At 43.7% G+C, this 13013-nt stretch overlaps 1 protein-coding gene across 1 annotated transcript; it reads right to left on the bottom strand.

The window, feature by feature from the left end:
• Positions 1-558: 558 nt before the first annotated feature.
• Positions 559-3351, bottom strand: LOC123411586 (adenine DNA glycosylase). The gene is made up of 7 exons (XM_045104553.1): positions 2937-3351; positions 2774-2833; positions 2219-2335; positions 2028-2125; positions 1092-1636; positions 918-1021; positions 559-836 (listed from the first exon to the last, which is right to left on the bottom strand). The coding sequence occupies exons 1-7, from the start codon at positions 3300-3302 to the stop codon at positions 744-746; spliced, it is 1383 nt and encodes a 460-aa protein (XP_044960488.1). The 5' UTR covers positions 3303-3351; the 3' UTR covers positions 559-743.
• Positions 3352-13013: the final 9662 nt, after the last annotated feature.

Here is a 13013-nt window from a genome sequence, read left to right as displayed (position 1 = left end):
GGCCGCGCGCAACCCGCGCGCGTGGCTGACCCAGTCATGCAGTTTTTTTTCGTTTAAATTTATTGCAACCGACGTTTAAATTTGCGACAAGCGTTTAAATTTGCTACAATTTATCCATTAAAAAGTTACATACACGTTTGGTTGCAACCCAAGTTTGTTGGATTCTTTCGCTACAACTAGTGTTTGATTTTAGTTACAACCGGTGTTGATTTTTGCCACAACCGGTATCAATTTTTGATACAACCGTCTGCATACACGTTCGTCAGAGTTGCAACCCGAGTTCATCGGATTGTTTTGCTACAACCCACATTTTGTTTTGCTATCACGCATCATGAACGTCGTTTTTTGCTACAACCACGTTGATATTTTTTTGATACAGCAATACTTTTGTTGCACCCGTGGTCAAAATTTGCTACATCGTTACTTATTTTTGCTTCAATCGATGATTTTGCTGCATGAACAGATCTGGCAGTAAAACCAGATCCAATCTGAGGTCGGACGGACCGCGTATAGCCGGCCGAAAGTTTCAACCGGTGCACCAACGCAGAGCAGTGCCTATTATAAAAGGCCGTCCGTTTCATGACCAATGGAACCCTGAGTACATTAGAACTTCAGAAGACGAATCTACTTCGAGTTAACAGCAGAACATAAAAACTCGATGGATAAGTTCTCAGCGGGAATGCTAGAAATTCGAACGGCCTTTCTAACAACAGTTCGCTCATGTGCTGAGTTTTGCACTTATGTTACTGCTTTTGCCGTCTGTTCCTTTTCTTCGTGGGCATTTGGGTTTGCTCCGATAGTTTTTTCTCCTTGAAAGCCTTCACCATATTGTAAACCTGAAGCGAAGCATCCAAGTTACTTACAGTTTGAACAAACTCGGAAAATTTTGACATTCCAGATATTTGAACTGCAATTACCTTCCGAATTCCTGATGTCAGGCCCATGGAATCAATTGAACTTTCATCGACGAGTTTCAGTTTCGTGCTATCTCGTCCCTTGTTGCATACTTGACCCATATCACCTACAATAGAAGAATCAATTAGGCTGCAACATTAGAAGCCAACTGCTAGTGAGGACAGCACAAGACCCACCTTTGATCTTGAGAACCATCAGCTCCACATGCATCGTCAAGCGAATGTGGGAGAAAACGTGAACATGCTGACCAACATCCTCCCTGAGGACCAGATTGGATTTCTGTTCAACATCTATGTCAACCAACCGCTTCAAGTACCTATCCATCTCTTTTCTCCTGTTTAGCGGATCGGTCTTACATTCGTCAACAAGAACCGATGGGAACTCCCAGAGCCCTGCAAGCAGCCCCTCTTCTGGCCTCTTTATCAAGAGAAAGAAATTACATTTGCCGGCTGCCATCTCTTGCTCCAAACCTTGTTCAATTTGAACAACACAAACAGCAGCGAAATCACTACGCGGTTTAGCTTTGGGGACCACCCGTGGGTAGTCTGTAACTCCAATCAACGGATTTTCATGAGAAAGCACAAGCGCTTGGCAGTGACTAGAGACAGGGCACTGGGAGCAATCAGGCTTGGTCTTGCTGCACAATGTTGCTCCAAGTTCCATCATCGCTTGGTTGAAGTCTCCTGGCCTTGATGGATCAACCAGTTGACCAGCAAGCTCCCTATGATCCAGCAATAGTGCCCAAAGGTATTCTCGTATCAGTATAAGGCTTTCAAGCCGTAAATTAGGTATATGGGCGAGAAAATGGTTGCAGCAGGATCAGTATCAATATGGAACCAAAACTGGATGCAGCTTGCACTTAAGTTGGGTGAAGATTGGCAGCCATGAAACAAGCTTATAAATTCATACACCAGCAATTGGTAATATCAATTGATGGTATAACTCCGTACTATACCGATTAGTTGTATGGTGCGGAAAATAAAATTGACGATACATTACCATACTGATGCTATTTCACACTAAATGCTAAGCATTATTACAAATATATGACATCGTAAAAAACCACTACCACGATTGCTCTCCAAGGGATCAAAGAGGATCGTGCTACTTACCAGAATCTCTTTACTGTTGATGATTCTTTTGGGTTATCGGCAATAGCAAAAAGTCTGCTGATAACACGTACAACATTTCCATCCACAAGTGGGGTGACCTACAGTACAGAAATGAAGCAAAAATCATTTGAATATGCAAAAAAAAAAACACGAAGATGCTTATTTAAAGACGAGCTATATGGTTGCACAACCTCATTGAAGGCTATGGAGGCTATGGCGCCTGCTGTGTAATCCCCGATGCCACGAACCTGACGAAGTGTTGATGCTGTGCTAGGGAATTCCCCCTTTTCCGCAATCTGCTTTGCTCCCTACTTCCACATAAATAGAAACACATCATATGCTTAATCCACTACGCTGCAACGTTCTATGATCGAGAAGAAATGCAATTTTATTTTTCTGAGGATTCCACTGAAGATAATTTACAAGATGAAAAGTAAATCAGAAGAAAAAGGCCCAGTTACTGAATACCCATGTCAAGGATATATTCCTCCTGAACTACCCAAAACATTATCTGATGAGCTGACAACTTGGCACTGGCCAATAGCCATAATGCAACAACCTCATGAGCTAGCACTAGAAGCTCCCTCAATTGAAGGGAAAATGAGAAACCGAATCAACTTCCAAGCTCTCCCAAGCAAAACGTCAAACAGGACATGGGCACTGTGAAGGTTGCAGAAACTAGTGAACAGCGCTACAATGGGCACCCCTTTCCTAGGGTTCTACGCGTAACAGCATCCAAATCTCACCTCCAGAAGAAACCGTGCCCTCCGGTAGTACCCAAGACCGGCCCACATCTCATTCACCTCCTGCAAAAAGGAAGCCCAAATCAACCATTCGATCTCCGCCCGCAAAATACGGATCAAAGATTGAATCTTTCGTACGCAGGAGGTGAGCACGTTTCTCTCTTACCTCCTGCGTGGCGGCGGCGAGTGTCTCCACGGTGGGCCACCGCGCCATCCACCGGGAGTAGTAATCGATGACGACGGGCACCCTCGTCTGCTGCAGCATCACCTCCGACACCCACACCGCATACGCCCTCTTCTCTCTGCCCTCGCGCCCCGGCGCGGCGGGGAATCGCCACGGAAGGTCGCGCCGGTGCGCGTCATACCACCGGAGCAACCCCGAACGGAGCGCGGGCGCCGCCGAGGTGGGCCCCGCCAGGACACCAGACGGCGCCAGGTCCTCGATGTCCGCCGAGGGGGGGACGGCGGCGGAGCGGGCACGCGGTTTTCTGGTGGGCCGACGGCTGGTGGTCGCCTTGGGGCTCTTGGCCATGGACTCGACGCGGCGGAGCGCGATTTTGAAATGTCGAGGGGTCTTGGCGCCAGTAGGGATTGGGAGGAGTGGGGAGCGAAGAAGAAGAGTCTTTCTACACTCCAATCAAGTTCACTTATACAAACCAACATCTGGTTAGATGGTTAGAAAAACATTGATATTTCTAATATATTAAGATTTAAGTCATGTTGTTTATATTATTTTTATATTTATTTTAGAATTTTCATCGATATGATTTCAGAGGAAAGAAACGTTTTGGTCGACAAATAGATGCGTACGATGACTTTGTAAATCTCAACATGATATACGTGTTCAGTCTTTCAGAGATACTCATAAAGATGAATGTATGTGTGTGTATATGAATGCTTACGTTTATTTGTATTAAAAAATCAAGTCCACTTATTTTTGAACTTTTTTAAAGTAGTACGTATTATTGTACATTTTTTTTGACGCAGTAGTACATATATACTTGTGCGCAAAGATGGCCATCACAGGTCGGACGGTCAGCTAGCACGCCTCCCGACACCCAATCGCGGCATTGATGGGACAAATCCGGACACTTACAAAAGGAAAACCCTATTCGTCGCTCGTTGCGTCGAATCATCGGGGCTTCGCACAAGGGCAGTGATGCTCCCAACAAGATGGGTCGGCCCAGTTCCAGCAGATCGCCCCGGTTTTGGGAACCTTTTAGAGGTTCTCAGCCGGTTTTCCGGTTTTGGGAAACTTCTAGAAGGTTCCCTGAACCGGATATTTTTTCAATTTCTATTTTATTTATTATTTTCTGATTTTATTTTCTATTTTTGTTTCAAAAAATGTTTTGGATTTTAAAAAATAATCAAAAGTGTGGGAAAATAAAACCTACCTTATGTACAATTCTGTCTCCAGCATCGTTCCCTCTATATATCTCGGAATGACATTTACGTAGGATTCGTTCATACTCATGCTCACGTACACAACGTATAATAACACCATCTACTTCTTCTTTATAAAGATGTGGGTCATCCCAAAAGTAATGTCTTAAATCAAATAAGAACTTTTATTTTGTTGGTATGTGAAAGTAGGTGGTAAGTATTTAGCAACAATATAATTAGAATAATTTGCATGCCAAGGAGTACTATGGGAAGCAATTATAATAGCCAATTTCTCATCATAAAAACTATCATCAATGGGCAGTGGGTCATCAAGAACATTCTCCATCCTAGATGAAAGATCTGCTACTAGATTTTTAGCTCCCTTTCTATCAAGAATATGCAAATCAAACTCTTGAAGTAAAAGAACCCACCTAATTAGTCTAGGCTTAGCATCTTTATTTTCCATAAGGTATTTAATAGCAGTATGATAAGTGTGAATAGTAAATGTATAGTCAACAATATAAGGTCTAAACTTATCAGATGTGAACACAATTGCTAAAAATTCTTTCTCAGTAGTAGCATAGTTTCTTTGAGCATCGTCTTACTAGCATAATGGATAACATTCAATCCCTTGACTATTCTTTGCCCTAGAACAACACCAACACCATAATCACTAGCATCACCCATAATTTCAAAAGGTAAGTTCCAATTAGGTGGTTGAATAATAGGTGGAGTAATTAAGGCTTTCTTAAGTATTTCAAAGGCTTGTACACAATTATCATAAAAATAAATGGAATTTCTTTTTTAAGAAGATTAGTCAGTGACCTAGAAGTCTTTTAGAAATCTTTAATAAAGCATCTATAGAAACCAGCATGGCCAATGAAGCTTCTTATACCTTTCATATCTTTAGGATATGGCATTTCTCAATTGCATCAATTTTAGCTTTGTCTATCTCAATGCCTCATTCAGAGATTTTATGTCCAAGTACTATGCCTTCATTCACCATAAAATGTCACTTCTCCCAATTCAAGACAAAATTAGTTTCTTCACATCTCTGCAAAACTCTATAAAGGTTGCTCAAGCAATCATCAAAAGAAGTCCCATAAATGGAAAAATCATCCATGAACACCTCAACAATTTTTTGACAAAAATCAAAGAATATAGCAATCATACATCTTTAATAGGTAGTAGGTGCATTACATAAACCAAAAGGCATACGTCTATAAGCATAAGTTCAAAATGGAGAAGTAAAAGTAGTTTTCTCTTGGTCTTCTTTTGACACACGTATTTGAGAGAAACTAGAATATATATCCATCAAGGAAACAGAAGTGTGTATGCTTAGATAATCTTTCTAACATTTTATCAATAAGAGGAAAGGGGTAATGATATTTTCTAGCAGCTTTGTGTAATTTCCTAAAATCAATTACCATCCTATAACGAGTTAAAATTCTTTATGGAATAACTTCATTTTTATCATTAGGCACAACGGTTATACCTCCCTTCTTAGGAACACAATGAAAAAGACTTACCCATCTACTATCAGCAATAGGATAAATTATGCGTGCATCCAAAAGCTTCTGAATTTCTATTCTTACCACTTCTTTCATTTTAGGATTCACATGGCATTGATGATCAACGACAGATTTAGCAACCGGTTTCATATTAATCTTGTGGTGACATAGAGTGGGTCTAATGCCCTGAAGATCATCAATAGAATATCCAATAGCAGCTTGGTGCTTCCTTAGAGTTTTAAGTAATCTCTTTTCTTCATGTTGTGTAAGGTTAGCACTAATAATAACATGATATATCTATTCTTCATTAAGATAAGCATATTTCAAGGTATCCAGTAATTTCTTTAGTTCGAACACTAGATCTCCCTTAGGTGGTGGAGGATCTCGTAAAATGTCGACATGCAAATTGTGTTTAAGGATAGGTGTTTGCTTAAAGAATATCTCATCTATTTGATTTTTGTCGTTCATATGCATGTCATTTTCGCGGTCAAGCAAGTATTGTTCTAAAGGATCGATAGGAGGTATGGCAATAGAAGAAAGACCTATAATTTAATCTTTACTAGATAATTCTATTGGAATTATGCCCTAGAGGCAATGATAAATAAGTTATTATTATAATTCCTGTATCAAGATAATCATTTATTATCCATGCTATAATTGTGTTGAATGAAGACTTAGATACATGTGTGGATACATAGACAAAACACTGTCCCCAGCAAGCCTCTAGTTGGCTAGCCAGTTGATCAAGGATGGTCAGGGTCTTCTGGCTATGTACAAGGTGTTGTTGCTTGATAACTGGATCACATCATTGGGTGAATCATGTGATAGACTAGACCCAAACTAATAGACGTAGCATGTTGATCGTGTCATTTTGTTGCTACTGTTTTCTGCATGTCAAGTATTTATTCCTATGACAATGAGATCATATAACTCACTGGCACCGGAGGAATGCCTTGTGTGTATCAAACGTCACAACGTAACTGTGTGACTATAAACATGCTCTACGGGTATCTCCGAAGGTGCCTGTTGAGTTAGTATGGATCAAGAATGGGATTTGTCACTCCGTGTGACGGAGAGGTATCTCGGGGCCCACTCGGTAATACAACATCACACACAAGCCTTGCAAGCAATGTGACTTAGTGTAAGCCACGAGATCTTGTATTATGGAACGAGTAAAGAGACTTGCCGGTAAACGAGATTGAAATAGGTATGCGGATACTGACGATCGAATCTCGGGCAAGTAACATACCGAAGGACAAGGGAATGGCATACGGGATTATATGAATCCTTGGCACTGAGGTTCAAACGATAAGATCTTCGTAGAATATGTAGGATCCAATATGGGCATCCAGGTCCCGCTATTGGATATTGATCGAGGAGTCCCTCGGGTAATGTCTACATAGTTCTCGAACCCGCAGGGTCTACACACTTAAGGTTCAGCGTTGTTTTATGCGTATTTGAGTTATATGGTTGGTTACCGAATGTTGTTCGGAGTCCGGGATGAGATCACAGACGTCACGAGGGTTTCCGGAATGGTCCTGAGACGAAGATGGATATATAGGATGACCTCATTTGTTTCCGGAAAGTTTTCGGCATTACCGGGATTGTACCGGGAGTGACGAATGGGTTCTGGATGTTCACCGGGGGGCAGCCCACCCCGGGGAAGCCCATAGGCCTTAGGGGTGCCGCTGGTGGGAAAGCCAAAGAAGGCCCCTGCGCAGGAGATAAGAAAAATCAAAGAGAAAAAAAAGGGAAGTGGGAAAATAGAGAAGGACTCCACCTTCCAATCCTAGTTGGACTAGGATTGGAGGAGGAATCCTCCTCCCCCCCCTTCGGCCGACCCCTTGGGGCTCTCTTGAGCCTCAAGGTAGGTCCCTCCCCCTCCCTCCTATATATACTGAGGTATTAGGAATGATTTGAGACAACTTTGCCACGGCAGCCCGACCACATACCTCCACGGTTTTTCCTCTAGATCGTGTTTCTACGGAGCTCGGGCGGAGCCCTGCTGAGATAAGATCACCATCAACCTCCGGAGCGCCGTCACGCTGCCGGAGAACTCATCTACCTCTCCGTCTCTCTTGCTGGATCAAGAAGACCGAGATCATCGTCGAGCTGTACGTGTGTTGAGCGCGGAGGTGCCATCCGTTCGGCACTAGATCGGAGCAGATCGTGGGACGGATCGCGGGACGGATCATGGGACGGTTCGCGGGGGCGGATCGAGGGACGTGAGGACGTTCCACTACATCAACCGCGTTTATTAACGGTTCCTGCTGTGCGATCTACAAGGGTACGTAGATCTGAAATCCCCCTCGTAGATGGACATCACCATGATAGGTCTTTGTGCGCGTAGGAAATTTTTTGTTTCCCATGCGACGTTCCCCTACAGTGGTATCAAAGATAGGTTCATGCGTAGATGTCATCTTGAGTAGAACACAAAAGTTTTTGTGGGCGGTGGTGTTTTGCTGCCCTCCTTAGTCTTTTCTTGATTCCGCGGTATTGTTGGATCGAAGCGGCTCGGACCGACATTACTCGTACGCTTACGAGAGACTGGTTTCATCGCTACGAGTAACTCGTTGCTCAAAGATGACCGGCGAGTGTCGGTTTCTCCAACTTTAGTTGAATCGGATTTGACCGAGGAGGTCCTTGGATGAGGTTAAATAGCAATTCATACATCTCCTTTGTGGTGTTTGCGTAAGTAAAATGCGATCCTACTAGATACCCATGGTCACCACGTAAAACATGCAACAACAATTAGAGGACGTCTAACTTGTTTTTGCAGGGTATGCTTGTGATGTGATATGGACGATGATGTGATGTGATATATTGGATGTATGAGATGATCATGTTGTAATAGTTAATATCGACTTGCACGTCGATGGTACGGCAACCGGCAGGAGCCATAGGGTTGTCTTTAGACTAATGTTTGTGCTTGCAGATGCGTTTACTATATTGCTAGGATGTAGCTTTAGTAGTAATAGCATGAGTAGCACGACAACCCCGATGGCGACACATTGATGGAGATCATGGTGTGGCGCCGGTGACAAGAAGATCGTGCCGGTGCTTTGATGATGGAGATCAAGAAGCACGTGATGATGGCCATATCATGTCACTTATGAATTGCATGTGATGTTAATACTTTTATGCACCTTATTTTGCTTAGAACGACGGTAGCATTATGAGGCGATCTCTCACTAAAATTTCAAGAAAAAATGTGTTCTCCCCGACTGTGTACCGTTGCTACAGTTCGTCGTTTCGAGACACCACGTGATGATCGGGTGTGATAGACTCAACGTTCACATACAACGGGTGCAAAACAGTTGCACACGCGGAACACTCGGGTTAAGCTTAACGAGCCTAGCATGTGCAGACATGGCCTCAGAACACATGAGACCAAAAGGTCGATCATGAATCATATAGTTGATATGATTAGCATAGGGATGCTTACCACTGAAACTACCCTCAACTCACGTGATGAACGGACTTGAGCTAGTGGAATTGGATCATGAACCACTCAAATGACTAGAGATATGTACTTTTTGAGTGGGAGTTTAGCAAGTAATTTGATTAAGTTAAACTCTAATTATCTTGAACATAGTCTAAGTCCACTTTGAATATATTTGTGTTGTAGATCAATGGCTCACGCGAGAGTCACCCTGAATTTTAATACGTTCCTAGATAAAGCTAAGTTGAAAGATGATGGAAGCAACTTTGTAGAATGGGCTCGTAATCTTAAGTTGATCCTGCAAGCTGGGAAGAAGGATTATGTCCTTAATGTTGCGCTAGGAGATGAACCACCCGCTACGGCTGACTAAGATGTTAAGAACGCTTGGTTAACACGTAAGGAGGACTACTCAGTAGTTCAATGTGCAGTCTTGTATGGCTTAGAGCCGGGACTTCAACGTCGCTTTGAGCGTCATGGAGCATATGAGATATTCCAGGAGTTGAAGTTTATCTTTCAGAAGAACGCCCGGATGGAGAGGTATGAGACCTCCGATAAATTCTATGCTTGCAAGATGGAGGAGAATTCGTCTGTCAGTGAACATGTGCTCAATATGTCTGGGTACTCAAACCGTCTAGCTGAGCTGGGGATTGAACTCCCGCAAGAGGCAATCACTGACAGAATTCTTCAATCAATGCCACCAAGCTATAAGGGCTTTGTGTTGAACTATAACATGAAAGGGATGAACAAGTCACCCGACGAGTTATTCGCGATGCTGAAAGTCACACAGTGTAGCGACCCGACTCAAGACGAGTCAAGCCTCTGGTGTTTCCGTACCATCCCAAGATCATGCTGGTACACACTCAGTACATAATGTATATATTCAAGAGTTCAATCACACATCTTTATTAATCGAAATCTCATAAAGAGTACTTTATTACAATAAAGGATTACAATAAAGTGGCTGAAGGCCATCTCATGAGATATCTAACGAAGACTAGCGGAAGCATCATGTAGACGAGTCCATCTGACTCCAGGGCATGTCGCTGAGCGTAGATCGTAGCCTCACTCCTGGTCGGAAAAGTACTCTGCAACATGATACGTTGCAGCCGTGTAGGTCAGCATATGGAATATGCCGGCAAGTCATCAAAGAGAGGAGTAAAATAATAATCAACTATCTCTACATGCATATTTGGCCGGTGGGGCTAAGTTTTGCATAAAGCCAATTTTTATCCTACAACAAGAGGGGGCTGGAAGCAAAATATTACTACATTGTTTGTTGTTAACGAGATGGTTCCGCCAACCAATTCCCGTACCCGAATAGTTGTTAACACCCACATCATCATTAAGTTGTGTCGAGAGTTCAGGGGAATTTCAATGCCTTCGGCTCAAGTTGTCCATGACCATGGACACGGCTAATCGATTAGGTTGGGCACTCTGCAGAGTTTTGCACACGTTTCCCACAAGATTTGATCGCCTCCGTGTTTGTCCTCGCACTTCAGGGTGTTTGAAGACCGGATGATCAAAACATGGTCTTTCAACGGGTCCCTCTGAATCCCTGTCGGTGCCCATCCATTCCTACCGTTCTTCTACATCTGCTAGCACCGCCTGTCCAGAGTCGCCGCGTTGTCCAACCAAGCCAGAGCCCATAATGACTTGTGGCTGTGCAGGTAAGCCTTGAGTCTTGAAGTCTCCGTGCGTCTCTTCGAGCCTGGGTGAAGCTTTCCGCAGGATGTCATGGCCTCTCCAGCATCCCGGGCCATCCACTGGTTTCTCTAGGGAGCCGATCAACCGTCCTTCACCCAGAGTTGCATTGCGTCCGAGGTCTTGAAAATCTTGTCTTAACCGGTCTTGGTTATTTAATCAACCTCGCATCACTCGTGTTATGCACTCAATCGAAAACCCGTCTACTCAAGGATAGCATTAAGAAATTGTCGTCCCGGGGCCAAGTATCGGGGTTGTTGTGTGCCTACCACATGATACTACAACTTACACTAAAATTTCCAATTACCTAGGCAGCATGCAATTTGGGCAAAGAAAGGTGAACTACCATGCATCGAAAACATAGGAAAAATAACATGATCAAAATGACTTGCCTTGATGATAGTTGTCTTGATCGAGCGCTTCTAGGTAACACGCTTCGCACTCCGGGTGACCTACCGATACAAACACAAAACACACCATAAGCACTACAATCAAGCAACAAGTAAAAATAACATCACAAGTAAGGATTTGCTAAGGCCTAAGTAAAAGAACTCAATACGCGTCACTAAGCAGAAACTTGTTTTTGTTAAAAACCCCAGTAAAAATACTTCCAAATTTTCGAAACTTCTACCACAGTAATATATAATCACTAGGAAGCAGTAGCAAAAAGAATCAACTAAAAATCATTTTTTAAACTCCTGGAATAAGCAAAACAAGGTTTAAACTAAATCTGATCTAACTTATATTTGAAAATTTCAAACATAGACAAATTATATATTTTTCCAAACTACAGAAAATTTGGGATCTACTAGAAGAAGAATCAACATCATTGGACTTCGGGATCAAAAGTTATGGCCAAAACAAAACAGAAACTTTGCTGTTTTTGCAACTAGACAAAAAAAAGAAACTGATTTGCTAAGAGACAGGGGTATACGTGGCGCGCTGTGATTGGCTAAGGGGGTGTTTGCTGCGAGGCTTATAAGCAAACGGCCGAAATCTAACTAAAAGCTCGGGCTAATAGTTAAGTAACTAAAAACCGGCGTGGTTTATGTTTAAAAAACCGAAAGGTTACCCTACTTCTAATCTATACCGTTGACTACGATCTAACGGATGAGAATAGGGGGGAAAACTCACAGTGGGTGGTGGTGCTCCGGCGGGATGACTCCGGCGAGGCGAGGGAGAGCCGGCGATGGGGAGGGGCTCCGGTGGTGGCGACCGGACGGGGAGGCGGCGGCGACTTCCCTCCGGCGAGTGGGAGCGTCGGGCGGAGTTGGGGGTGGCGACGGGGTGACTGCCCCAGGGGGCCGAAGTGGTGGAGCTTCGGGATCGCCGGCGAGGCTGCGGCAGGGGCTCGGGGGGGGGGGGGGCGGCGGCTCGGCGAGGCGGTGGGAACGGGGTGCGGGCAGGGGTGCGGGCTTTTATAGCCGGGGAGGGGGCTGCGGAAGGAAGGGGAGAGGGGATCCGAGAGGATCCCGGTGATCCTGGACTCGGGCTGGGGTCGGGGTGAAGTTTGGAAAGGGGAGGAGGGAGACGACCGGTGGGAGGGGCAGGTCGGCCAGGGGGGGCCCAGCGGCAGTGGGAGGGAGGGGGCTGCGGAGGGGTCGGGCGGCCGATCCGTAGGCAAATCGGATCCCGGGCTGTGGGGGGGGCACTGCTAAAGTGCGCCCGGGCGGCGGTTTCCTTTGAAAAATACTTTCCTATTTTTAATCTTTTCCGAAACAGAAAAATAAAAGTGAATAAAAAGGAAGTAAATCAAATATTTAATATGGAGTATTATATACCAAAAAATCAGAAAAATATCCTCTACCCGAATAACATTTTTCCAAAGCAAAAATAAAAACTTAAAAAAATGTTTTTTTCAGAAATTCCCTAAATGCTTTATTTTCTTTTTGCAAATATTTTTGCAAATAAACTTTGGATTTCTTGGCTCTAAATATTTCAGAAATGCCCGCACTTTGGAGGGTCATTTTCCTCCGCTCTCTCTCTTGCGTGCAACAGAGTATTTTCCCGGCATTTCTTGTGTGAGGAAAAATGGAAATGCAAAATCAAAAGGCGAAAGAATTCAAGTGCCAATTTTATTTCAATCAATATGCATAGATGCTTAGCTACAATGTAAAACATTCCCAATTAGGAAAATTGGGATGTTACAAACCTACCCACCTTAAGATGAATCTCGCCCTCGAGATTCGGGTTGGCTAGAAAATAG

The sequence above is a fragment of the Hordeum vulgare genome, chromosome 7H (assembly GCF_904849725.1).
Source record: "Hordeum vulgare subsp. vulgare chromosome 7H, MorexV3_pseudomolecules_assembly, whole genome shotgun sequence".
NCBI classification, from domain to species: Eukaryota; Viridiplantae; Streptophyta; class Magnoliopsida; order Poales; family Poaceae; genus Hordeum; species Hordeum vulgare.
The sequence above is the reverse complement of the archived record's forward strand: the minus strand, read 5'-3'. Positions and strand labels throughout refer to the sequence as shown.

Excerpts from the sequence above, each read along its gene's own strand:
- LOC123411586 (XM_045104553.1), bottom strand. The coding sequence starts at position 3,302 with ATGGCCAAGAGCCCCAAGGCGACCACCAGCCGTCGGCCCACCAGAAAA. Across the intron at positions 2,834-2,936 it reads TCGCCGCCGCCACGCAGGAG|GAGGTGAATGAGATGTGGGC; the intron begins GTAAGAGAGAAA and ends TCCTTTTTGCAG. Across the intron at positions 837-917 it reads TGACATCAGGAATTCGGAAG|GTTTACAATATGGTGAAGGC; the intron begins GTAATTGCAGTT and ends GCTTCGCTTCAG.